At 39.0% G+C, this 27,358-nt stretch overlaps 2 protein-coding genes and 1 long non-coding RNA gene across 5 annotated transcripts in view; 2 read left to right on the top strand and 1 right to left on the bottom strand.

The window, feature by feature from the left end:
• ALG5 (ALG5 dolichyl-phosphate beta-glucosyltransferase) lies at positions 1–20,940 on the bottom strand. Of its 3 annotated transcripts, none has more exons than XM_063391957.1 (10): positions 20,774–20,940; positions 18,978–19,119; positions 18,098–18,144; positions 17,362–17,430; positions 16,106–16,198; positions 14,462–14,575; positions 13,119–13,178; positions 10,282–10,433; positions 2,423–2,508; positions 1–1,264 (listed from the first exon to the last, which is right to left on the bottom strand). In XM_063391957.1, exons 2-10 carry the CDS (start codon positions 19,084–19,086, stop codon positions 1,152–1,154), a joined length of 843 nt encoding a protein of 280 aa, XP_063248027.1. In that variant the 5' UTR covers positions 19,087–19,119; positions 20,774–20,940; the 3' UTR covers positions 1–1,151. The 3 variants fall into 3 exon arrangements, with proteins under 3 accessions (XP_063248027.1, XP_063248025.1, XP_063248026.1); XM_063391955.1 differs by lacking the exon at positions 20,774–20,940 and adding an exon at positions 20,162–20,348; XM_063391956.1 differs by lacking the exon at positions 20,774–20,940 and adding an exon at positions 19,873–19,926.
• On the top strand, positions 1,185–14,454 carry LOC134547867 (uncharacterized). The gene is made up of 3 exons (XR_010079639.1): positions 1,185–1,320; positions 10,941–11,018; positions 13,721–14,454. It is a non-coding gene; the product is annotated as an uncharacterized LOC134547867 (long non-coding RNA).
• Positions 20,438–27,358, top strand: part of EXOSC8 (exosome component 8) — a 9,383-nt gene continuing 2,462 nt past the window's right edge. Inside the window, exons 1-9 of the mRNA XM_063391958.1 lie at positions 20,438–20,499; positions 22,149–22,185; positions 23,204–23,267; positions 23,804–23,877; positions 24,448–24,493; positions 25,479–25,584; positions 25,671–25,716; positions 25,987–26,083; positions 27,069–27,189. Coding sequence (XP_063248028.1) covers positions 20,483–20,499; positions 22,149–22,185; positions 23,204–23,267; positions 23,804–23,877; positions 24,448–24,493; positions 25,479–25,584; positions 25,671–25,716; positions 25,987–26,083; positions 27,069–27,189 — 608 coding nt within the window. The 5' untranslated portion in view covers positions 20,438–20,482. The remainder of the gene's footprint in view (positions 20,500–22,148; positions 22,186–23,203; positions 23,268–23,803; positions 23,878–24,447; positions 24,494–25,478; positions 25,585–25,670; positions 25,717–25,986; positions 26,084–27,068; positions 27,190–27,358) is intronic.

Below are 27,358 nucleotides of genomic sequence, written 5' to 3' on the forward strand. Positions count from 1 at the left end.
TATTTTTTGAGAATTTATTCCAGCACTTTATAGAAAACTGAGGTAACTCTAACAGAAGCAAAACTCAAGTCAGTATTACAGAAAGAGTAAGAAAAATCACCAGTGAATTCACATGTGAAAGTACAACCATACACTGTTCATTCTTTAAAGCTCTTCAAATTTGTACAAGTTTCAGAAAGACATACTGGCTTAGTTTGTTGGCAATTCACAGCTACTTTGAAAGCACAAATGAAACTGTTACTGTAGTGTAATGCAGTGTGACATTAGTATGAAGAGTCAAGACCCCTCCCTCTGTCTCTGATCTCATTCCAAGCATGACAACATCAGGCTGGTGTTATTAATGTACAGGTCCCTAGTGTACACTGGCTCTCACTTTGGCATGCTCTGAGCTTTCCATACCTTTTTCGCTATAGATCTATAGATGTCAAGGACTCCTAGCCTTGAGCATACAGTAGTAAGTATGTATGAGCAAAACACATTTATAAAAGACATTTTAAAATTAAATGTGCTTTCTTTTGGACCTTCTACAGTCTGGAAAAGATTTGCAGTTTGATCTCCGGAAAACTATTTCAGCTTCAGACAAAAACATTTGGAATGTCAAGGGACTACTGGAAGTCCTGAGAACAACTTTATGATCATTACTGTTATGACTCAGTAAAATCCATTAATGTTTCCCACAACACTGAATCTAAACATGCACCAGCATATGAACCATGAATGATAATTCCAAGTTGCAATATAGCCTAAAATTTCCAGATGTAACAGAAACAAATTGTTGTGGTCATTCACAACAGAACATTGCACAACGTAGAACAGAGTGCCTCTTTTTAATATGTATGCCGAGATTCCAGATGTATGATGAGACAAAAGCAGATATATTTATTTGAATGAATTCATAAGACATGTTAAAGCTACTATTTAATAAAAAAATCCTGATTATCATGTAAGAAAATCTTTTTGGAAATGCTTTCATTTTTTCGAAATGTAGAAATTCTCTGCTGACAATCTTATCAAACATGTACAAGCTGCAAAAATGAAACATACAGGAGAAGCAATGAAGAATTACCTCAGCTTTCACCACCACTTCATTTGATTGAAACTGTTCTCGTGTTCCATTAAGCATAATAATATATTTGGAAAATGTAAATAACCTAATTACATTTTTTTGCTTCAAGCTTCCAGGCACCAGTCATATATCGCAGTCGTATAAAAAGAAGATCCCTGCCCATCTGCAGCCAGCTCCAAAAGGGAACTAACTTAGAACCTGTGATTAATGCAGAAGAAAATCAGAATGACATTGTTAGAAAAAAATGAGCACTGGTAAGACACACATTAAGCAGCCACAAACCTCTGCATTCTCAGCACACTCAGCCCCACAACCTAGATCTTAACATTAATAACAAATTTATATTTTGAAAGCAATTGCTTTATAGTAATTACATTATGCCATAGGTGGGACAGATTAGTTTGCAAGTAGACAGTAACTCCATGTATGTGACAAGATGTGCAGTGCTCTCTGACAAGGCTTTGTCCAAGTAAATAGGAACCTGAACACAAATCATTAAGCCAATGATTTATGTAGCAGCTTTGGAGAAGAGGATCACCAGCTTGTCTTACAACAATAATATGAAGGTGCCAATCTTAAGGCAAGGCAAAGAATCCACACTACAAAACCAAGCCTTCTACCATCGCTGCTAATATTTGTGTTAGGTACAATGTACACATGAAACTCCACTGAAAGGAAACATTTCTAGTAAAGTTAGCTCAGGACATTCTCTACTTACACCTTTTATCATTGCTACAGTTATTATAATTTCTGTTGTTCAGGGAGATTAAAAAAAGACAAAAAAACATGAAAAGGGCAAAATGGAAGAACTGCATTTGATGGGGGGAAGTGGGTCAAAGCAAGCAGTACCTCTTAAGCTGAAGAAATATGCATGGAGCTACTCTTCCCAGTAACTCAGTGGCAGAGACCTCCCTACGGGTTGGAAACAATATCACATCTTAAGAGGGGATGGTGCTCTAGAGGAAGCCTTAATAGCTGAGAAATTTGGAAGGCAGGATACAGTGAATTGAATCAGTAAGTGATGATGGTCAGACTCCCTGCACGGTATTTTACAACTGCACTAATTTATTAACACATTACAGCAAGAGGACATGCCAAAGTAATGTCTTGTCCTAGCAATGTAATTCCTTACTTTTATCTCCAGTGGGACTGCAGAGTTTCTCTGCCATGCTACCCTTTCACCTACTCTTTCTGCACCAAGACAAGGCAGTAGGCTGGCAAGGACATGAAATTCAAAATTTGTATGGAAAGAAGGCTGTGTACCATCAAAACTGAGTAAACAGGGCAATAACCTTGGATCTGTTATTCTGGATTGACGTGTCAGGCATCTTTTAAGAATATGAACTATCTCCCTACCTTCTATTTCAGTCCAGTTGACAGCAACTTCTGCTATAGGTACTTTCAAGCGCTGGGCTATATAAAGAAGTTCCACATCAAACGCCCTGAAAAAGAAGAGGAAATACCAAATATAAGCACAAATACTCCAAGAAGAAAAACAGTGGAAATGTTAATGAAATGACTGTTCAGTTATCCAGTTGATACCAATGCTCTGTGGGTCAGATACACATGGATAGGAAATTATTTTCCTGACTAAACATCTCAGAACACAGTCAAAATACAGACAAACAAAACCAATATTTCATTGTGTCCTGTTTTTGAAGGTATAGAGCACTGTGTTCAGCCCACTGTTTGCTTTTCATTCTGTCACAATCACAATTTAAACATTTTTGAAGACCATGAAGACCAAGAGGTCAAATGTACAATGTCACTCCACATCTCTAGTAGTTTCATCAGAGAGGACGTCTACCTGCTGTGGCTTTATGCTGATCTGATGGGTGCTCCTTTTACTTTCTCAGTCAAGGAACTCAAGGCAGCAGCATACAAGTGAGAAATTATTTATGTTACCATGCACAACAGAATTCGAACAACAGTTTAGTGACCACTTAATGCACAACACAAAAACCCTCTGGAGAGACTTGTCTTCTTTGTTGGCTCAGTTTTTTTGCAGGTTGTAGAGCAAAATGCATTGGGGCAGTGATCCTGCTCTGTCAGGTGCTCCTTCCTGCTCACTTTGTCCAGAATACACCTTAATCCTCTAAGTTCTCTGCACAGAGAATGGTCTGTGTGTTTCATTCCTGTAAATACATTCTCCAGTGGGCCTTCTGGCTCTGAAACACCAGACTTTTGATATTCAACAAGTAGTTTGGAAGCTTTTAATGCTCGTTTAGGAATCAGCATATGAAACTGCCAGTAGCTACTATTGACAGGGTTGAAGATGAATCACAATTATGAAGATTCTGGTGATTTGCCTTGAATTCTCATTGCTAAATCCAAGACAGTTTTCTTTTGAAATGAAAGAAAATCTTTTGCCACTGGAGGAAAGGTATTAAAAAAAAAAAATTCATGCTTAAAGGGTTGCTTGAATTCCTGTCTTTGATAATTCCATTTAACACTAGAGAAAAGATGGAAAGGAATAGACAAGGTGATCAAGAGCAGGCAGAAGACACACTTTAGAAGGTTGCTTGCCAAGTTCAGGTGTTATTTCCTTCTAATCCAAGCCACCTTCTCCTTTTAAGCAGTGCATTTCTGTAAAAGTATTAAAAAATGCAACAACAACAGCAGTCGACTTTGAAATGTGCATGTAGGTCTGACACCCAGAGGTAGGTTCCCACTGAAGTACAGAGGACAGCCAGCTGGCTTGCTGGGGGATCACAGGCACACACACACACAGATCTGAACTCCAGGAGAGCCACTGATTCCACACAGGACAGCATTCAAACAAGCCAAGGCAGCACAGACAGATGTTATCTACAGAGACTACAGCTATTGCGTATAGAGAATTTAGAGCTACTTTGCAAATCTGATTTTGATTAGGTCACAGGCCTTCTCATTGTCACCAAAAAAGTTACAAGAATAAATTATTTCTTTACCTCAGTGAACTAAATCATCTCCAAGCAGCCTTGTCATGTCACCGCTTTCTTTTCATGAGGGTTGAATATTATTTTATTAATCACTCCATGGTCTCTTCTACTGAAGAGGTATTATTTAATTTTTTGCTGACATTTTACATTTGTAAGCCAAAAACCCAAAGTATTCACCTATGAATGTTTATGAATCATGTGTATTAAGACTAAATCTAATTTTGTAATACTTATTACTTAAATGACTAAAAATCTTAAGAGACGCAGAATAATTGTCTGATGAATTAGACTGCATGAGCTGCTCTAAAAGTATTACATAAACTATTAGCCTAGTGAACTAATAGTTATTTGCAGTAATTCCTGTGGACAACTGATTACTGGAATGTCAGCACATACATCACAGAACAACAACATTAAATACTTCTGTGAACTACTGGGCTCAAAGTAAGAGATTAAAAGCACAGGAATTAATCAGGTTGAACACTAACATTGTTACATGTGGTTGCCATTTGGGTAACAGTGAACATATCCTGGAATTAAAAAAAAACAAAACAAAAAAGCTGAAAGGAGAATGACTTCAGTAGAATACCGAGTTATTGTTTTCCATCCCTTTCCCCACCACCTTTCAGTATACCAGAATGGTTAGTCAGCGAATACAGCCTGCAGTGTGCTCAATACACGGACAGCAGTACAGGCAAACTGCAGACCACCAGATCCAGATGGTACAGGAGAACCATACAGAAGCTTCCAGAGCCAGGATTAAGCCTGGGTGTGTTAGATGGAGCCTACCCTAGAGGAGATCAAAGCCACACCAGTGGATGAGCTGTAAATGCAATTCATGTGATTTGCCACAAAGCCATTTGTGAGCAGTTAACCTGTGACAGAACTGCTCCTAGAAACAGCAAGGTATTATTCACACCATGTTCTTCATTCTGCTGCCTCTTGGGAAGGGGACACACAGATCAGAATATCCAAATTTGGCTCCAGTCTGAATTCAGGTTCCAATCTAAGTACCCAGAGTCAGATAGCCAAAAATCTATGGTGTGCACAATTTCCCCATCTATTTCTAATAGTGGCTCCATGATGTGCTAATTACCACAAACATGTAATGTAAAGAAAAAAATCTCCATGTGGTTGTGTTTTGGTTAAGTTACCATTTAAGACCATGCTAAAATTCATTTGAAAACCAAGTTGATAGATGAATTCAGTCTTTTAAAACTGAATCTTCAAGATGCTTGAGCTTATAAAGTATCTATCCTTAAAAATTATTCTGTCTTTTAAAGTTGCACTAGGGCTCTTTCTTTTTCTGGTCCAATATTATGTGTTTCAAAAAACAAAATCAGGCCTTCAGTTTTAATGTTTTAACTGGAATTTATGAGTTTTGTACATCCAAGATATGTTTTTCCAGCAAACTCTTAAAGGCAAAGAAAACTGCCAATGGCCAAAGAGGTCTAACAATGAAACAGGGATGCCAAGTGGGCTAGACATGCCAAGTGGGCTAGACTGCCAGAACTGCCCTAGCTAAACCTGGGCCTTTAAAAGTCCGTCCACATGTCAGCCAAAAGTGAGACTTTTTACAAGACAAAACAGACACAGTTAAAACAGCAAAAATATTTTTGTGTTGACTAGATACTCATAAACAATTCTACTTGCCTTGCACAAAAGCAGAAAAAAAACAATTCATTCCACTGCTTGTGTTGGTCTACAATGGCACAAAAGTGGGAAAAAAATCCCTGTAGCAATATGCACGCTTATTTTTCTGAAATTTTTACACAGCAACTCATATTTAGAGATTAGTGGGAAACTGGAGAAACAAACGTAAGTTTTTTATATTGATCTTGACCAGTTTTAAATGTGAAACAGCATGCCTTGTTCAGTGCACAAGGCAACTTCTATAGATAAAAGTAACAGCAACAATTTGATCTCTCCATTGATCTGCTGGCTTGTACAATGCCATAATAAATTGCCACTTCAAAAAAATATGTCAATCAAACCAGGACTAGAACATTTTGAATTTCCTCTCCTTTTATCATAAAGGTAGGACTGTAATTGCTATGTTTAGTTCTCCTAAGGATAGACATTTTCTGTCTGGAAGAAAATTTATCTTTTTTTTTGTTGTTGTTGTTGTCAGAAGAAATCAATTATCAAATTTAGAATAGGAAAACTCGGCCAGCGAGACCCATTTAATGTTCCAGTATTTCTCTTGTGCATCAAAATTTAACACAAACAGTCACACTTTTCAGGTCAAGACTGTAGATGCAGAACTAGACCTTCTTTTGTAGACTGAAGTGAGTAATTCCAACTGTCTCTGTTATGTTTTTATAGTATCTCTTTTAATTTTCTTTTAAGTTTTAAATTAAAAAATCTGCTCCATCCATTTCTGAAAAACAGATTAGCTGTGTAATCAAATTCAGAATCTAAAACACAAAGCATATGCTCTCTGTTCAAAAGGTTGCTTTCATTTCAAACTAATGTCAAAACTTTGCTATTTAGAAAGTAAATTTCAAGAATGTTTCGTTTATATTTATATATACACAGCCAAAGGACTGTTACACAAAAAAGACAATGAGAACACTCAGCAAAAAAAAGCCAGTTTAGGATGTAAGCATTATTTCTTAGTATTGAATATATAAACAGTTTGTAGAATCTATTAATTTTCAAATGCCTTGTAAAATTTAGGGTTAGATTAAAAAATATTCTAGGAAATGCCTTGGTCTCTCTTTAAAAAGTGTTACATGATCCTTATTGCCATAATGATAAAACTGTATTTTTCCTCATATGCTTCAGTTTCAAGATCACCGAAATATAAGCATCTATAAATCAAATTCAGCACAGCAGGAAGAAAAATCTGGTCTGATTTCTAGTATTTTTAACATTACGGACATGATATTCACAATAATGTTCACTCAAATGGAAAAAGCATGGTGAAAGCATAAAGAAGTGAGGGTCTAAGCAGGTGGGAATTATTTGATAGCTGATTTCACAGTAATTTTATATTAACTTCATCAGTAAACATGTTATGCATGAATTTTAGCCTAAGTAATTTTTATAAGCTTTCATCTAGCCACAAATCCAAGCCTGACTAAGCTTGAGCAGGCAGGACAGACAATTTGGTTTGTGCAGAAGCCTGGTGCTCACTCCCTTCAGCAGCTCACCACGTGTTCCAGTGCAGTGGCTGGGGAGCCTCAGCAGCCTCAAGGACCGGGGTGTTTAACTCACATGGCTTTTATCCAATGAAATCCAGCACCCTCCTCTGTTATTCTCAGAACATCTGAGCACTGCCCACACAGAACCCAACACTTCTTCAAGTACCTAAGAGACCTGCACCCCACTTGTGGGATTTTAATATTCAGAGAGAATCAAAAAATTTCCTCGGATGTCAAGTAGCTCCAGTGCAGTGACGCAAAAGCAGAAATAAATCCAGATTTCAGAGCCTCTTATCCAGTACCAAGAAGTGGTTTCTCTGCTACCCCTTGATGATGGTTTCAGTAAGAACAAGTTTCTCTGTGACCCTGCTGGGGACTCCATAAGATTCCAGGTCAGCAGAAGTACAATACCAACTACTATTTCTTACTCTTCTGTCTCCATACTCATGATATGTACAGAACCTCTATGGCAAAATGTCCAACCAGTTTGTATTTTCCTTTTTTACATGTTATGCAATGGAAAAATATCAGGAGCCAGATTTGCTTAAAATAAGAAGTTTTCAGCATAGAGCAGTTTCAGATTCTTACACAACTATATACAAAGAATGCTATGGGATGAATGTCTGATGTCCCTACATAATTTTCAATTGCAATTATCCCAGCTGTTAGTACAACACTGACATTTCACTTAGGACTGCCATTTCCCTGGCTATATGCACTCTCCCCACATTACTTACACCTCCTCATGTCCCAGTTTAGTTCCAGATCTTATGAATATTAACTGGGAAAGGGACAGTACTTGATTTGTTCACTGACATGCTTAGAGTTACACGTGCTAAATGACTAGAGCGGAAAAGTAACTTTTGAGACCTTACCACAGGTTTTTTTTTCTTCAGCAGTGGCAATAATCTGAGTTTCTCTCCTCTAAGAGGGTTTAATTTTCCACAAACCTTGCCAAAGCCTTTGATCTTGAAATCTCTACTGCTCTGTCCAATTTGGTTTAAATTAGCCAATAAATGTAAAAAAGAAGGTGGGTAAACACAGAGACTGTTGATTGACAGATGAGCATAAAAACAGACATTGCCAGTTTGAGCAGAATTAAACCAAATTTTAAAAACCCAAAAAACCTATAGCTTTTTTAGGCAAATTTGTGACTTGGGATTATCTGAAGAGCTTTCTTTCTTGGAAGAATCTGAGTTGTTCTCTTCTTGACACACAAAACAAGGATTCTTCATCATTAACCAGTACATTTCAGATAAATAAGAAAACACACAGGGGATTAGTTTATGGAATTACTGTAGATAAAAGAGCAAAAATAGAAGGCTCATCTTCCAGTGACACATACAAAGCACAATGAACTAAGACACGAAGATCCAGTATGTTCCACACCAACGATATAATTACTATAAAATTTTAGCAATATCCCTTCTTCATTGTTTCTATTCCTGGATAATGAAGTACAGCACAATTGTTTTTACTCTTTCATTCCTTTGGTACTAGATAATTGAAGTGGCAGAAGATAGCTTGTTTTCATCTAGAAAACACTTTATATAACCAATAAATCAAATTACAAAAAAAATCCTTCGGTTTAAAAAAGAATAAAATTTAAAATTGCATTTTTACTGCTGAAACTGATTAACCTCATTTATTTCTTCCAGTTTTCTTCTTGAAATGCTTAATCTATAAAGTGAAGTTAAATAAGGCAATTTTGAGATGTGCACTTCTGGGCTTCACATATGAGTTTACCCACGTATTTAGAAATCCCTGAATGTGAAATTTACAGAGCTTTATAGATCATGACTGGCTTTGGAGGTAGCAGCACAAATCATAGTTCTGGCTCAGCAATAGTCTCCTTCAGGGCAATACACAAACCACTCAGGTGGGAAAGTGATTTTCTGACTGCTCAGTCAGAGATTCAATGCAACAATAGCTCTACATTCCACACGAGATCCATGTGCCCAAACACGGCTTTTGCAACTGCAGCCTGGAGGGGCAGTACAGTTGTCAAAGCTCAGCCTAAAACTGTGCACACTGGAATCGACTAGGACTGTGGGATTGCACACGTTTGTGTATGGGAACTTTGTTCAGCAGTTCTGATCCCTGTCAAGCAAGCAGAAGCCCATGAGAGATTTTCTTGAATGAAGACAAGAGTTTAAAGAGGTTTGATTCTACCTAATTAAACTATCCTTTTTAGCAAAAATTGTGGCACAGGAAATTTACAGCAGTTACGGTATCTGTGTGAAAACAGTGCTTCAGTCCCATAACAGTAGTCATAGCTGTATCACTCACATACGGGAACTGTTCTAGCTAAATTACAACTAAAGAAGCTCTAAAGTAATTAAAAGACTACACATACTTTTCTACTGTCTTAAATTAATGGTATCTGTCAGTGGCCTTCACATAAAATACTTTAGCAAGAAAATAAGTAATGAATAAGCACTTGCTTTCACTTTAGAGTCCTCAGCAATTACAAACATCTTATCAATATTGATTTTACATAAAATACTTTGGTTAAGCAGTACTGAATTGTAATATATAAAAGATAAAACTGATAAGAGTTTTGAATATGATTAGTAACTCTTAACTTTCCTTGTCATAGTAACAGCTCCTCTCCATTTCTTACTCTGCTTTCATGGCTCATATCTGTAAAAGGCGAGAGGAAAATTTCACTCTCAGAAACTGGGAGTGAACTACAGCACCATGAAAGATAATTTGTTTGAAATTTCTTCTGGAGGTGAAGAATGAAGAGCTATTGGGATTTTCCGTTGTTGGAGGCCTTTTTCCTGGTTTTTTTCCTCTCCTCTTTCCTAATCAATTACCATTTCCTCTGACAAGGCAAAATCAAAATATCCTACCTAAGATTACATGCATCTTTTGAGAAAAGAGAATAAAATGAAATAAAGAATAAAATTAAATACCCAGCTATTTTCCTAAAATGTATCTTAATAAGAACATAGAATTTCTAGCAATTACCAGAGTACTTTAACATAACAAGAAATCTAAGCTGCCATGCAGGCAATACTATAATTGGCTAAACTGAGCAGCTGGGATTTATACACAGACATCACATGCTACATCCTAAAATTACTTTTTCAAGCCCATGGTCAATTATAAAGAAACCACCACCACCAAAAAAGAAACAATTTACCAGCGTTCTATGTGAAGGTTTGAGAAAGTCTGCAAGGCAGCTTCTCTGGTGAGAAGTTTAAACCCGCACTGCGTGTCCCGGATCTCTTTGACACAGAGAAACCACACCAGGAAGTGGAAGCCGTACATGAGGAGAGTTCGGAAGTAGGAGCGCTGTGAACAAAAGGCAAGAAGTTAGGTGGTGTCATCTGAGTGATGAGTGAAGTGCTAGAAGGGAGCTGTCTTACAGGACAGTAAGTCTGTTTTGTGATAGCTTTCAAAGTTTGTAAACTGGTTGTATTTTGCACTGGAATGAAAACAGAAGTTAGCAATTGTTACAGTCAAACAAAATTTTGGCTGAAAGGGAAAGATTTTGATCTAGGGAAAGACTTGCCAGTCATGTGTATAGTCTAGGACAGGAGAAATCCAAGTTTCTTTTTCTTTTCTCCCCAGTTCAGAGTAGTTTTTCACTCTGGATTATGCCTTTTTAAGTAAGCAGGAACCTGCACCTGGATTTCAAATAACTACTGGAACACCTATACTATCTTCTGCATGATTCTTTGGAAGTATACAATGGACCAAGTGAAAACCAGGTCTAAAGTAAAGGCTGCTGTGCAAGATATTTAATTATATATTTTCAGCAATATTACAGTCATCTCTTTTTTTCTTTTGCTCTCACAGGTATATTTTATATTCCTGATAAATGTACCCAGCCTACTCTTTGGTTACACTTCTGTTCTTGACACAATAATCATACAGGTAAGTTTGTCTATGGACTCCAGAGGCTGGAGTCGGGATTTGCAGAGGTGCCTCTTAGTCTTTTATTCAAGACAGTTCCTAAACAACTAGGACTGTGATCCAAAAATTGCTTCTGAACTCATTCCTGTTCTCAAGCTAAATTTAAGTGATTGTATCTATGACGGCAAGTCATGTATCATGTAAAATCTTTAGGAGCCAATGATTCATCTGCTAAGAATCTCTGGGTGATAAGACATGCCTTTCAAGCCAACAATTTAGAAACTCACTCGAAAAACAGAGAAGATGCTTGGCATGTGATGTAATAGCCTTTGGCCTAAGGAAAACCAAATTCATAGTTTGTGCCTTTTGCAAAGTTCTCCTGCCCCAGGTTAATGGTGGATCTGGTCTGGCTTCTTTGGCTCTTTTGGCTCTGTGACCAAGAACATCAGGCTCCCACCAGGGCCAGAAGGGAAGCGCTAGGAGACTGCATGATGGTCAGACAATGAAACCGTGCACTTCACAAAGAGGAGTTCCTGGGTTATACTTATCACTCCTAAGACTATTTATTCAAGTAACAGTGCAGATTCGTTAAAGGATCTTAACAGTTCTGGTGGCAGACCAGAATTTTTGATGTATTGAGACTGAACACAAGGGTGAAATTCTGCTTTTAATAAATTCAATACCGCTGCTTATCACAGCTTCGTTCTACTTTTTAAATGCCGTAAGTCCAGAGAGAAATACCAACATTTAAAAGCTTGCTCTGCAACTTTTTTATACCTATTGCAATATACAAGTCTTGTCCCACTATAGTAAAGGTAGTCCTTCTATTCCAGTCCAGGGACAACGGGGTGATGAAATGAAATGAAATGGGCTACACATTTCAAGCAAATCAGTACTACCTAACCAATTTGTCATTCCTCTATTAAAAGTTCAGAAATACGGGGAGAAGTAGGAAGCAAAGGATGGGCATGTCCTAGAAATTGTACTTTTGTATTAAAACATGGAAGTCCTGTTACAATTCCTTCCCTTAATGCAGCAAGACCTTCAAGAAATATGAATGCACTGAAAAAAGTCTGTCCTCATTCAGTACTTGATCATGCAATAAACTGCTTTTTCTGGGCTCCACTTTATCAGCTACATAATCTCCCTGTAGTAGTTCCTAGTTTCAGATAATGAGAAAGCTTTTTTTCTTGCTTTTTTTTTTTTGTGAGGATGCTAATATACATGCAGCAATATTTGCAGGAACTCACAAAGAGTGAATCACTCCAATACTATCTCATAAACCAGAAGAAAAAAAGTACAGATCTACCAGAGGCTGAACATTACCAGTATAACCTCCTTTGAATTTCTGTAACTATTTTAGAAGTTGTGTATATATTTTAGAATAATTTCAAGTACTGAACATCAGTATAAACAAAGCTTACTCTTGAGAACATTCATCATGATGAGCACATCCAATGACAGTAAAAAATGAGCCCAGCAATGTGTCTGTTGCAACACAAGTTCCATGCCTGTGCTTTGTCAATTACTATCTGCCAAAACATCACAAAATCAGATGCAAGATAAGGCCATGTGCCTGTGCATCGCTGTTTATTACACAAGAGTCACTGAGTGGAACAGTACTGTCTGTGTGTGCAAAACTCAAAAATTTTACAATGAGTAATACAGAAGACTTAAACCACTTTCCCATGAATAGAGGTACTCTTTAAAGAACTGGCTGCTAATTATCCCTAACTCATTTTAAACAGGTTTCAAGATCTGCAGGCCAAGTTCTTGCACTGGAAGGAAATCAATAATAATGAATTCATCACTACCTTCCATTTCAGCCCCAGTACTAGTTACTAGCTACCAATTCTGTCAGGATTTAGAAGCTCTGTTTGTGAAATATTCTCAACTATAAAAATTAAATCCATAACTGGAACACACTTGAAATGAGTTCAAAGTGCCTGAAATCTAGAACACATCTTTTGTATATGATGGAGGACATCTGGCATGTATGACAAGCTTTTCCTTATTTTAAGCTTCCATTCTTTTACAAATATTGATTATCCAATTGCAAAACCTGTAGAGCAGAAACAAATAATGGAAATATTTGATTATTAGTAGGAAATGGAAACAAACCTTTGCTATTGAGTCCTTCTCCAGATGAGCTCTAGAACCACAGGAGATAGCCATCCCCTTCTGTACAGGAATATAAATTAAAGTGTTAAACGAATATTATTTGAATCTTGTGGAATTATTTGAATTAGTGGAATCTTCTGCTGAGAACCATAAAATAAAAAAAACTCCAAAGCAGTACAATTTTCTGCTTCCTGTAGCTGCACTTCTTCTACTGCTAGGTTTTGAGCCTGTATCAGTCTTCTGCAACTAAGAGACAACCTAAAGTTTATTATCATTTGCATATGGTGCATGCGAATTGCCTCAATTTATTCAGGTCTGATTTAGCTTTACATTGTTTACTTTATGCATATGGCAAATGTGTTTAGCAGCACAGATAAATATGCAGCATTCCTAGGAAGTAAAAGTTATAATGTACATTTTCCGTAAATATTGCACAATGGAAGCAGTAACAGAATAAAGCACTTGTTGCTCTGATATATCTTCAAACGAATAAAATGCCATGGTATCAGCCAAAGATATAATCTGAAATTAAATCAACATTATCAAAACAAAAGGTTTAACACTATTCTTACATAAAGTCTCTCAAATCTACTCTATTTCAGGCCAGTGCTAGAGAACCAGCAGCTGCTGCCACCCTGGTAGGGAAGAGCATCCGAGTCCTGCGCTTGTGGCTCCTGCACTCAAGACTGCGACCCCTTCCACAGGTACATCCCCACAGTTCAGCCTGCAAGGCTGCACATCTCTTCTGGCACTCTGGGAAACCAGCTACAAGCACCTCACTCATCTGCATTTAAGTAGAAAATAAACCTCAGTTCTTTCAAGTCAAGCTCCCAAAAGAGAATGACTGTGCAGGGAGGTGCTCTTGTTCCACAGGTTTTTAAATTTTTGTTTACAATAAGTTCTTCCAAATACTGTCATTAAACTAAGGACCCTGAGAAAAGAAAACCTGTATAAAACAAGGTGGAATTAAGATGCACCCTTAAGGTATATAGGATGACATCAGATAAAATGAAAGAACAAAGTAGTTAACAAAGAAAACTAAGTAAGCATCACATGGTATTTATACAGAACAACTTCAAACAATCTGAAGGAAGGATAAACAGCAAATAGAACATCCTGTACTGCCTTGAAGTAGGCACAATGGATGCAAAGGAGGTAAGAACTCAGTGAAAGCTCTTTCTGACAGCCCATTCTTGAGCCTTCTAACCCTACACTTAGGTCTTTAGACTTAAACCTACATCTTCCACTGGATCTCAAAAAATTTGAAGAGAACTCCAAAAGTCTATCTTGTGTATTAAAGAATGCATGTATATTGAAGTAAAAGCATGAGAATTTATACTCACAGGCCATGGCTGGAGATTCTTTAGACCTTCTTCTACTTTTTCAATATCTGCAAATTTTGTAGCTCCATCTGCATCAGCCATAAGGATCTTTTTTCCCCGAGAACTAAAGACACCCTGCAATCAAAATAGTCAATAACAAATTCAACTCCTTTGAGATCAATTATTTGTCATAAGCTAGGTGCAAGACACTTCAAAAACCTAATGGAGTAACCAGAGAGTGATATCTCAGAGATTCCACACAACAGAGAATCATAATATTCTGCTACTAATAATAATTTACTTATTTATACAGTAATAACATCTAAAGACTTCACATGCTGAGTGTCCACAGTGGCAGACAATGCATGAACACAAAAGGCTAATCCTTCTCAGGAAAACTTAAATCTGAAAGTCAACAAGTTGCTACAGTCAGCTCTAGAGGGGAGCAAGAAGAAGCAGCGATCAGCAGTCGCTACAGCGCTGGATGGCTTTTCTTCGTCATGTCAGCTATGGAAAGGAGGATGCAGTGCAAGTTTTTCCTAACACTGTTTCAAGAAAATTCAAGAGCTGCTTCTCCAAACTAATTTAAGATTCAGTCTCAAGTCACAGTATCACTGCAAAACATTTGTGATGCACAGGTTTCACAGCTTATTTTGCCACATGCTTGGTCAGAAAATGTCATAATATTTAAAGGGGTCCAGACAGGAAAACAATTAGCAGTTGGTGTGACAAAAGTACTGCTGCAGCCAAGAATGTGTGCATCTGGAAAAGCCTGTCAAGGAAGTAGCTGTACACACATCCACTCTACTCGATGCACTGCAAAAGTGTATCACATAGAAAATTGTTTTCCTTCTCTTGGAATAACTTCAAAATTTTATCTCCTACAATTGTTCCATAAGTTCTAATATAATATTCTCTTCATTTCCTATAGTTGCTCATTTCTCATAAAAAATAAATTGACATACTAAAGATAGAGCTGAAAATACAGATAAAGACACGGCACTGACAATCCATAGATGATACCACCCTTTTTCAGAAAAGCAAGGTGTCATTCATCGTAGGAATACAGTGTTCCTTCTAAATGTGCTATTTAATTTAATTTAATTTCAGCTATTTCATTTTCAGAACATGTTCATTTATGATAATATCTATGTGAAAGCATGAATTGTTCTGTTTTGACTATTGAGTGTGGGTGATAGCAGTGGGCTCCAGTAAACAAACTTTGCTGGATGAGTTGTTGTTTATCAGCTATGTTAAAAACCACAGCCAGGACCTGGAGAGTGAAGTTTGCCAATCTGGCTCTATCTTGTCTACAAAAGCTTAACTTTAACCTGTAACAGTTTTGGGTTATTTTTGGTTGGCTTTTATAAATGTAAGTCCATTTCTAAGGAGAATATGAAATTCAAGCCTTTTTTTCTACTTTGAATTCTCATATTAAAAAAATGTCTTTGTTACTGATCTTTCTGGAATGACAACATTGCTACCAAGATCTAAAATAAACTTATTTTGAAAAGTTTTGGCTTTAATTTACAGAATCTGTACTGAGTTTTCCCATAATCATTTTGTTAATGCATTGAATTCAAAATGTCAATCAGCACAGCTCTATCTTCTGCATATTTGAGCAGAGGTAGTTCAAACAGAGAAGGAGATGAAAGTATTAATTACCGTCCTGACTGCTCCCCCTTTCCCTCGATTTTTTTCCAAAGATATCACTCGCACTTTGTCACTTCCATATTTCTTGCAGTACTCCTTTGCAACCTGACAGATACACAAAAAACCAGCATAAAACAAAACCAGGAACCAACAAGGGAGAAGTGTACATTTGCTCACCCTTCAAAAGAAAATAAATTAATAGCACAGAGCTATAACCACTTCAGGCGGCACAAATACATTGCCAGTGTTCGCTGGAGTCTGTTCGGGAAAATAAAAAACAGTTCACAGTCAAAACAAGAAGACTGAAGAAAGTAAGTAATGTTCAATAAGGACAGGATATTTCCCTAAGCAATTTCAACCCCCATCCTCCCACCTCCAAAAAACTCAATCCTAATTTAATTTATATCATACTATTACAGACCTTTTCTTTTAACACCAACAGTTAATAAAATAAATACAATTTTCTATGACACCCACCTATTTCTCACTTGTCTTGCTGCTATTTGTGGTTTTGAAGAAAAATTCATATTGATCTAAAATCCCATGCACACTGCAAGGATGTGAATATTTTGTGGGGAAGAGAAAGCTTGAGTTTTCCCCTACCTTTTTTCTAAAGGTTGTCTTGAGTCATTTCAAGTCCAGAGGCCTGAAGCCACTTTATGCTCAGTTGAAAGAAATGGTAGAAAGAATGTACAGCTGTAAAAATATATATACTAGCAATCCTTAAAGCATTTAATGTCTACCTCAAACATCTTCCAAGCAGTAGGAAAAAAAATCCACAAGCTGGCTAGCCTTCCTTGCCAGTGACATACAACAAAGTGGAAGCAGAAGAATACAGAACCATTTTGAAAATACTACTATTGGCACATGGATTATTACATGAACAATCCCACAAAGGGTGTGGGAAAGAGCTGTGTCAGCTGTTCTGTCAATCACAGTATGAATGAGATATTTTAAATGACGTTTTAGGTTCCTCAAATTCATATTCACATCTTCACTATGCACATGTAGAGTATTTTATGCAAAATTTCTTGAAGTTAGGACTAGAATTCTTAGAATCTCAGCTGCAGGAAAATTCATGTGCATATGTGCCATCCACGATGCATACAGGACAATGACAGAAATAATTCAGAAATGTGAATTTCAACTGTCAATTGCTTCAAGTACTAAAATATAAATATAAACCACTGTTATATTCCACAAATATACAAAAATCCAAACAAAATTCCACGCCTCTGATTGCTTGGGAAGACATTTCTTTTTCTTACCTTTGCAGTTTGATCTTTACTACCATCATTAACTACTATCACTTCATAAGTGAATGAAGCATCTTGTTTCTAGAAAATAAAAGCAGAAATAATGCATTTCATCCAATTTCTTAAGTAGGCAGCAGGTTTTTCAAAAAGCATTCTTTTCTCCCTAGCAGTCATTCAGAGCTGCCAACAGACACTAATATGATGAAATAAATTTGTTAAGGTGACATAATTAAAGAATTTTGCCATATTTGATGCAGGTATCATTACATTGCTTGTCATCCTACCATCTAGAATTGAAAAATCAATTTACTTTTAGAAGATGGAAGCTTAGAAAAACATCACTTTTATGAAAACTCAAACAAAATCAAATCCACAAACTTTCACCATGAGCTTCGTAACCAGAGAACAAATCCTAATGAAGAACAGACGCTTATGAAACATGTTGCAACAAACCAGAACTTAGTTTAGAAAGTTAAATGCATGGTTAATCCTTAGCTGTGTCTTGGACAGATTTCATACGTATGAAGATTTTTTTCATTCTATACTAGCATATTAAATTTTTACTTGATTTAAAAATCCTTTCTGGCACTTGATCTAAAAATAACTGATAAGAGACAGAAGCATTATTTCTAAGTGGCCAAGTACTACTGTTTTAATGTACACTAATATAACAAAGTGACTAGATCACTGACTTGCTATACATTAAGACACAGAAAAATAATGAATTTTGATTACAAAAAGAAAATACCTGTCTTTTTTCTAGATAATCCAAAGCTTCATCCATCATAAGTGGTACTAGAGAAAAGATGGAGGAGGTCAGGTTAGTAGATTATAATGCCAAAAGAACCTGCACAAGCAAGCTGAAAACAGCCACAAAGCAAGGCTGAGCAAATCAACTCTCACACCACACCACCTTCAGTAAACAAGCTTAGCAGCTGCAACTCTAAATGCCATCCCTTCTGAATGCAGAAAGAACACTGAAGAAAATCACACACAGGATAAAAACATTTTTTTCTGAGGAACCAACTTTTCATTTTGAAGAATGTAGTTCTTTACACAACATTAAAGGAAAAAAAATCATTCTTTATGACTGATCCTATAAATCAGCACTGACTTTATTTATTTAAGCAAGCTGTCAGCTTGCCTAGTGCCACATCAGCTTTAGAGCTTGGTCATTTTTACCACATCTAAAAGCCTTCACTCAGTATCAGGTACTCCTATCTATGGCCAAGTCAAACACAAACCCATGAGATGATCCCTTTTCCTGCTTGTCTGAAGCTGCTGTTATTGTTTAAAGAGTGGGAAGCGCTCAGATCAATTTTAAAAGTATTTTACTATTTCTTGCTTTGCACCATTTGCAAGGGCAATGAACAGCCATTCTTCTAGGGTTCATTAAAATTAAGAGGATTCTTACAAGTGCCCCATGCTATTTTTAGCAGTAGAAATCCAGTTACACAATGCCTTAATTTTGAAATTCAATGTACTTGGACTGTTTTCTGGAAACTGTGTCCAAAATCTGATACGTAATCTGGCCTGCCAGAATCTACTGCGAGCCCAACTGACCTCCGCATTACAAGAGTAACAACAGAGAGATTTTCTTCTTTTCCTCAAAACAAGAAAAATCTTACACCGGTTTTCCTCATTGTATGAAGGCACAACGACAGAGAGTTCTCTTGTAGCAGGATCATGTATATTTGGTGCAGAACCTCTCCTGCATTCAGCATCTTCGTGTGGCATTGTTTTGGCAGTTACATGAGCAATTGCACAAATCTGCGATGAAAAAGAAATGAAAAAAGTTGTCAAGGCATTCTGCTAGAAGTTTACCTAGCTGTTAAATGTGCCACCAGAGGCAACCAAGTATACTCCAGTAATGAGGTGGGTCACTGTTGTGGAATTTCACATAGGACCAAAACCCTCTCATGCCGTTTGGTTACTCCAACTCCGACCACTATCAGCATCCTTGGTTTGCTGCTGTTCTTAACTGCAAAGCATGCAGGTGCCTCCAAAGCCGTGGTCCAGGCCCTTTCCCCAAGTAACCCTGAGCTCACAAGCAGCTGCCACCTCAGATCCCTCACCAAGCCACTGAAATCCAGGCAAGGCTCATGACCAGCCAGGCCAGATGTGCTTGCAAAACTGAGGCTCTGATTGCTTTATGCACGGCTGAAAAAAAAAGAAAGCGGTAGAACTTGTGTTCTGGAGCACTTTTACTTAATGACACCACAGAGAATCACTTAGGCTGAAAAAGACCTCTGAGATCACCGATGCCCCAACACCACCGAATGAGCTGGCCCACGGCACTGGGCGCCACGTCCAGTCAGTCTCTCCCTAAGCACCTGCAGGGACGGTGCCTCCGCCACCTCTCTGGGCAGGATGCACACGTGGCATTGTGGACAGGCAGCAGAATTCTGCTTTCCAAGGGGGTCGAACTTCTTAATCTCGCAGGGCATTTCGGATACGCAGAAACACAGCAACTTCCCAAATGATTAACGCGAAGGCGTTACCAGGACATTTCCCAACACGCACTGTGAGGCTGAAATGCTCCGTCTCGGTCTCCTTTGCCATGCACGGCACCCCACGCCTTGCCGAAACACGTTTCCCGCACAACCCCCCCGCCTAAGCGCAGCCCTGCCGCCTTCCACCGCCCGGGCCAGGCCAGCCCTGCCGCTGCGGGGCGCGGCGGCACCGCGGGACCCCCGGGCGGGGCCGGGACCCCGGGCAGCGCCCCTGCTCCGCACCGGGGGGCGGGCACGCGGCGGCCTCCCGCACCGCCCCCGCCACCGAGCCCCCCGGGCCCGCCGTGCGCGGCTCTCACCAGGACGAGGAGGAAGGCGGCGAGGGCCGCCAGCGCCAGCGCGGCCGCGGGCAGGGACAGGGACAGGGGCGGGAGCGGCGGCAGCGCCATCGCCCGCGACAGCCGCGGGGCCCCAGCGCGCCGCGACAGCGACGCGGAAGCGGCCGCGCCGCCCGCCGGGTGCCGCTGGGAGCCGCCGGCGCCCCCCGGCGGTCAGGGCCCGGCAGCGCCGCCGCCCCGCCCGCCGCCCCTATGGCCGCCGCTGCCGCCGGTCCGCCCGCCGAGCCGCCGGGAGGGCGGGCCGCCAGGGGGCGCCGCATCCGGGGCGGAGATGGCACCGCCATGGCGGCCGCGTTCAAGTAAGTGCCGGGCCCGGCGGCCGCGGGTCCCGCCCGAGTCCTCACCGGCCCTGCCCGCGCCCCCCTCGGCCCGGCCGGCGGGACCCTTGAGGGCTTTATCCGGTGACCTCCGCGGCGGCGTGCGGGGAGCGGGCTCGGCGCGTCTCCTCGGGATGGGGTCGGTGCTGCGGGGGCTGCCGAGTCCCGACGTGTGCGGGAGAGGCTGAGCGAGAGGGATTTGGGCAGCCGGGAAAAGGCTCGGCAAAAAGCGGAGCTCAGCGAGGCCCGGAGCTACCTGGTATCAGAATTGCAGAGTATTCCGAGTTGGATGCTTAGGAATCACCGAGTCCAGCTCCTGGCCCTGTGCAGGACACCCGCAGGAGTCACACCATGTGCCAGAGAGCGTCATCCGAGCACTTCTTGCACTCCGGAAGTTTTGGTGCTGTGACTTCTGCCCTGGGGAAGTTCCAGTGCCCAGTCACCTCCTAGGTGACAAACCTTTTCCTGCTCTCCAAACCTAAACCTCTCCTTACACAGCTGATAGCATTATAAGGAAGGTAAAACTGTAGGGAATTCAGTGACTTCCCATCTATAACTACTCGTTTTAGAATAGTAAAATGGTTTGGGTCAGAGGGGATCTTCTCAGGTCATCCAGGTCCAATCCCTCTGCCGTGGGCAGGGACAACTTTGGCTAGACCAGGTTTCTCAGAGCCCCTTCCCGCCTGGCCTTGAACAGGGCATCCGCAGCTTTTCTGGGTAGTCTGTCCCAGCATCCTGTATTCTACTGTATTTGTGGCTTAAATGCGTCAAACAAGGTTTAGCAAGAGCTGTTTCATGAACTGGAAGACAACAGACCTTTCATTGGGGCACATTTATAATCTGGTAATACAGGACCAACACATGTGAAGCCAACAGGAGCGAATTCATGCTGGCCACTATGTTGGTGATGCCTCTGTATGTTAGTTAGCATTTGGAAAACTTGCCTATTCCGTTTATCTTTTTTCCACCCCCGTCCCAGAAGCACTGTTTTAACAAAACTGAATGCTTTGTTTAAATATTGGCAACATTTTTATAAAAGCTTTTTTTTAATCTTAATGATCCCTTAAAATACTAATACACAGATCTTGTTAGTAGTGTATGATTAAGAATAAGCATTAATCATTTCTCATCTGAAGCACTGTGTGAAGCAATTTTTGTAATTTTATATTTTCTCAAAGATTCTAAGAAAGAACTAGTTAATTAAAAAAAATTATACCATTTTCTGCAACTGAATGCAGTCCTTGAACTAACAGATATTTCACACATTGTAGTAAAATTTTCCTTTTTGCATTCCTTGAAAGGCATTCTACACCCTTCTATCACTGAACACTTCTTTTGATTTAAAGCTAATAGGATTATTTAAGTCTAAGCTAGCAGTTTTTGTTGAGTGTATGTGCAGGCAGGTTCCTTGTATGGAAGAAGCATTTTGGAACTGCATTTAGGAAAACATCTTTGTTTTTAGATTAGTTTGAAGTTTCCTCATTTTTCTGTAATTGTATTGCTAAGCAGCTTTGTCAGACATCTTGATTCCCAGATTATTTATTGTGGGTTTGTGCTTGCTGATATTTTTTGTTTCTGTGTCTTGCCTACTCTGGAGCTTGCATTTGAACTTTTCTTTCTATTTGTTCTAGAACTGTGGAACCACTGGAATATTACAGGAGATTTTTGGTGAGTGAAACATGAGATGCCTGTATAAATTCCTTGTAGTGAATTTTTTCTTGCTTGCTTCTGCTCTTCTAACTTGTCTGCGTGGAAATTTGAAACTATGGCAATGGAAACTGAAAAAAAAAAATCCCAAAACAGCAGGCAAAAACCATTTGTGCTCTTCAGAACTTTTTTTTTCTTTCCATCTGTGATGTTGATGCTGTTCATCTTGATGGGTAAATGCTTCTGGTGGTCTTGAAAGGAGTTCAAGTTAAATTTGACCAAGATGGTGATGCAGGTTTTTGTCTAGTACAAAATTATACCAAACCAGACTTTCGATGCTACAAAAATTAGTAATAGAGACTATTGCTGCTAAGCATGCACATTTGTAACTGTGGAGGACATACGCTGACTTTTCTTACCTTAAATTAGTTCATCTATTACTTAAGTTTAATTGACTTAGAAATGGGTCCAGCATTATTGCAGTTTTGGTTCTCATAATTCAACTGAAAGTGTTTGTGTTTGAAAAGCTTGAAACTGTGGTGAGTAACAATTCAGATCTAAAATGATGGAATATTGTTTCAGTTTCTAACATAAGGGTTATGTCTTGTACAGCTTCTGACTGATGGTATTTGAATGTTGGGTTTTCTTTGAGTGCAGGGTTTTTCTTTTGTTTTCTTTAGTTCACTCTAATTTTAAGAGCTCCACTAAACAATGCAGACAGGTAGGAACTCTCATTTTAAGTTATCAGTGTGTGTTCATTCTTGGATGATATTCTGAATCCTGTAGTACCTACCCTTGAGACAATGAGTCTATTGTTATATTGTCTAAATAAATACAAATGAATTTTAAAAATCGGGGGGTTTTTTTGCAGGCTTACAACCACAAACTATGCATCGATTGACGAAAAGCCAGCTAGAGTGTGACTGAGTTTTCCCTAGCATTTTTGAGAATATTTTTTAATGAACTTCTGTAGCAAAAATGTTATTCTGTTATTTGGTAAAGTATGTTTTCTAATTTGAAGTTTGTAATTTTTCTTTAGAAAGAGAACTGTCGGCCTGATGGAAGAGAGTTAGGTGAATTTCGGACAACCACTGTCAACATAGGCAAGTGCTTATGTGGAATAATAATAATGGGGGAGGTATTATTAATATCAGGTTATAGTGGTGACCTTAATGACTTGCTAATTGGTTTTCTTGGTTCTTGCATTTGGAAACCAGGAGGAGGAAGGATTTTTCTTCACAGTTTCAAAAAGCATGAAAGAGGATGGGTAGTGGAATAATATCCTTGAGCATTGTTTCAGTCCTGTTCCAGGGCTAGTGTGCACAGTGTAATTAGTCAGTTCTGCTCCTGTAAGTGCAGCACAATTTAGGTGCCCTCACGAGTCTGCAGATGACACTGAACTGAGAGTGCCAGAGGGTTGTGCTGCCATCCAGAGGGGCCTCAGCAGGCTGGAGAGCCTCAGCCATTCTGTGTGATTGCCTGTTTAATACAGAGATTCTGTCCCACTCTGGATTTGAGACTTTGCTCAGCCTGTGTTTAGTATAAAATGATGGAAAGTAAACACTTTGTGAAGGTTGGTGTTATTTAACACCCTTTGAAGGGGAAATAGATTTTATTGAACAGTACTTTTTCTCTTCAGGTTCAATTACAACTGCAGATGGTTCTGCCCTGGTGAAGTTAGGAAATACCACAGTGATCTGTGGAGTAAAAGCGGTATGGTTGGTTTTGATCTTTATTTATGTGTTAGCTGAGTTGGTGCATTTGTGTTTAGAATTAATCACCCTTGGAGTTACAATAATGTGTCAGTCAGATGCAATTACAGTCCTTCACCTGAATTACTTCCAGACCTGAAAGTTGATGTATAATGTAATTGTATAATCCTACCTGCATAGTCTGAGAAGATGTATTTTTGTGATGCTCATCATGTGTGGGGAAAGATGTACAAAACTCAGGTCCCTGTTATTTCTAGATAAAAGCTCTGTAATTGAGAAGTTCCTGAACATTGATCAGTAAGTGCACTGGGAATGAGCTGGCTGAACTCATGAATGCCTTGTAGCCTCAACTCTCCTGCTGGCCTGCCATGACCTACAAGACAAATGATTGCTCATCCCTGTACTGAGCTCTTCTGTAGGAAATTTACAGACAAGGACTGATTGAAAATGGCTTTTGTAAAACTCATTATAATAATAACTGGGAAGAATACAAGCATTTGTATATAAAATAGCTGGAAAATAACTTTCTACAAGATTCTGGTCTCCATTTTTCTCTTTTCTATTTCTCCAGGAACTTGCTGCACCTGCAGTGGATTCTGCTAATAAGGGATATATTGGTAAGTGTTTCACTGTGGATCTTAGGATTTGTATTGCTTCAGCTAAAAGGTTGTGCAAATTGTGAAGGTTTTTTAAAAGAATTAATTTAGATCGAATTTTATTACATCCCTTCAAATTAATTTCAAAATTGACATCTAGGCATCTAGAATTCCCTTTGCTCTGCCTGTGAGTTTTCCATATACAGCTACCTTTTTATTGCTGATTCCAGGCTGGGCATGGAAGGAAACCTGCAGCAGTGTGTATATTAAGAGGGAGAAGGTAATCTCTAAAAGATAGTGGCATGCAAAGTTGTGCAAACTTCTGTTTCAAAGTCTCAGTAGGCAAAAAATGTAAGTCCTAAAAACAGTGAAATAAAAACTGTTTATTTCTCAGAGAACTGTAAGTCCTGGTAGCTCCTCACTCCTGTTTGGAGTTTCTTTGGAAATAAAATAATTCTGTGGAACTGAGAGCTTAGACGAGATCCCCTTTTCCTAAGCCATCTCCCAAACATGTTTTTCTCAGTGAGCTTGACTGTGCTTAGGTTTTTTTTAATGAGTGTTTATGCATGTTTTTGTTTCAAGTCTAAAGCCTCAGGTTTTAATTGTTGATGAAAAGCAGACAGCATACCAGTAAAGTCAGGCAGTGGGATGGAAATGCTGCTGTTTCTTGATCTGCTGAAAAGTGCTTAACACTTAAAGAAGAATTTGTGTGGGTCATGATAGAGAAGGATTATAAACAAAGAGTGGTAGCTAGAAGTATGTCCTTTTCCATGGAATATAAATTTTCTGCGTACAGAGAGTACTACAAGTTTCTTTAATACAAACTCATCCATAACTTTATTTTTGAGGGGAGAACTAGGAAGGCTTGATTGAAAAATTCTTGGTCTTGCCTTTAATTTGAAGTACATAAAATGGTATTAAGAGCATCTGTTATTTATTTTTTTTTATTTTTGATTATCCAGTGCCTGCCTTCTTTGGTTTATGACTAATGACTCTTGCTACCTAGTTCCAAATGTAGAGCTGCCATCCCTCTGTGCAGAAAGGTTTCGCTCTGGACCACCCGGTGAAGAGGCTCAAGCAGCAAGCCAGTTCATTGCAGATGTGATTGAAAAGTAAGAACCATCTTAGTGCTGTTAAAATGCAAGCAACTCTGCAAGATAGTTTTCTATTTCCTTGCTTACTCTCATTTTATTTTTAGTTCACAGATGATAGTGAAAGAAGATCTGTGTATTGCCACTGGCAAGGTAAGTTGTATCTCAGAATGAAGAGGGAGATAGTAACAAGATCACAGTACCTGTACCCAAGTACAAATACAGAAGGTATTTGAGGTTACAGGGGGTTTTAGTGTTGTTTTTGTTTTTCAGTCTTCATAGCTTAGTTTACATCCTAAGTGCAAAAATCACATGACAGAAATAAGTAAATAATCTGTATTTAGTGTGGCCAGAATTTCCTTGTATATCGCACCATTTGCTTAGCTGATGTAGTATCTCACATGTGCAAATCTTTTTTGACAGCTTGCTTGGGTGTTATACTGTGATATCATATGTCTGGACTATGATGGAAACCTTCTGGATGCCAGTGTCTTTGCTTTGTTGGCAGCATTAAAAAATGGTAAGTCTTCCTTAGAACAAGAGGCGTTCTGGTTAGTGTTGCTTGGAGAAATGCATTAGTTTTGAACCCTGGTAATAGGTAACTGGCTCATGGGACTGTTTGTTTCCTGCCATTTGAGTGCAAATACAAGGTGGAAATGATGGTGGGATGCCATAGGTGTGTAACACAGTATAAAAATAGGATCTTTTTGTATGCTTATTATTGCTTTCCTGAAAGACTGTTATTCTGCCACATACTCTTTGGTGTCAGACTTTGCTAAGTCTTTCAGCAAACGAACGAGTTTAACATCTGCATCAGGGTATGACTTTGATAATGTATTTTGTGTAGGCAGGGTGAGCTGTCAGAGGCTTCACTTACACAAGTACTTGTCACAACAGAACATTCCTTTCCTAGCTTAAAGCATTATAGTTTGTAAAAAAATGTGTGGACTGACTGTTCGCAGGTGTGTGGCTCGTGAAGGCAGCAGTTCTAAGGGAATCTTATGGCAAGGCCTCCTTTTCTAACAGTGAATTGCCAGCCTTGGAATTCCCCTAGCTACTTTGCTCTTGTCCTCCTTGTCACCAGCAATGTATGGGTTGTCACAGCAAGAGTTAGCTGAAGGTCAGGTTGCCGTGTTTCTACAGATATATAAAATTCATGACATGAGACTATATTCCTAGATTTTATGTCCAGTAGAGTTGGGGGAAAAAAACTCCCCCTTTTGGTTAAATATGACTCAAGTATTTTAATTGTGTGGCATTTTGGAAGTAGAAAATATTTGTGTAAGGAGAAAACCTTCTGTTACCTTGAGTACAAAAATCAAATGCTTCTCTTGAATTCAAGATTTTTTTTTTGTAGAGAGTATCATTAATGTAGGCAAAACTCTATTCTGATTGATTTTCAGTGGGTTAAAAGCTTAAATATTTCTGTAGATGTCAACATCTCTAGGCCTGCTAAACCCAGCAATGTTTAATATTGGATCATTGTCATTTTTTCATCTCTTCAGTGCAATTGCCATTGGTTACGATAAATGAAGAAACTGGTTTATCAGAAGTTAATTTAAAACAGAAGAATCCTTTGATTATCAGAAAGCATCCAGTTGCCACATCATTTGCTATATTCGATGAGTAAGTTCCAAAGTGTTTTGTACTTTATGGGAACAGTGGTTGTAAAACAAATGAAAAGACAGAGGATGCCACCAGTGATGTTTCTGCACTTCAGCCAGTGACCAGTGTGGAGCCTCAGGCAATGCTGCTCCACCCACCTTAAATCCACAGCCTCCCTCATTGAAGGGGC

The sequence above is a fragment of the Prinia subflava genome, chromosome 3 (genome assembly GCF_021018805.1).
Source record: "Prinia subflava isolate CZ2003 ecotype Zambia chromosome 3, Cam_Psub_1.2, whole genome shotgun sequence".
NCBI lineage: Eukaryota > Metazoa > Chordata > Aves > Passeriformes > Cisticolidae > Prinia > Prinia subflava.

What these genes read in the sequence shown, in the direction of transcription:
- ALG5 (XM_063391955.1), bottom strand. Translation starts at nt 20,251, where the DNA reads ATGGCGCTGCCGCCGCTCCCGCCCCTGTCCCTGTCCCTGCCCGCGGCC. An exon ending in ATTATCTAGAAAAAAGACAG is followed by an intron (nt 17,431 to 18,097) that starts GTATTTTCTTTT and finishes TTTATTTTCTAG; the next exon opens with AAACAAGATGCTTCATTCAC. An exon ending in AAGGGGGAGCAGTCAGGACG is followed by an intron (nt 14,576 to 16,105) that starts GTAATTAATACT and finishes TTTTGATTGCAG; the next exon opens with GGTGTCTTTAGTTCTCGGGG.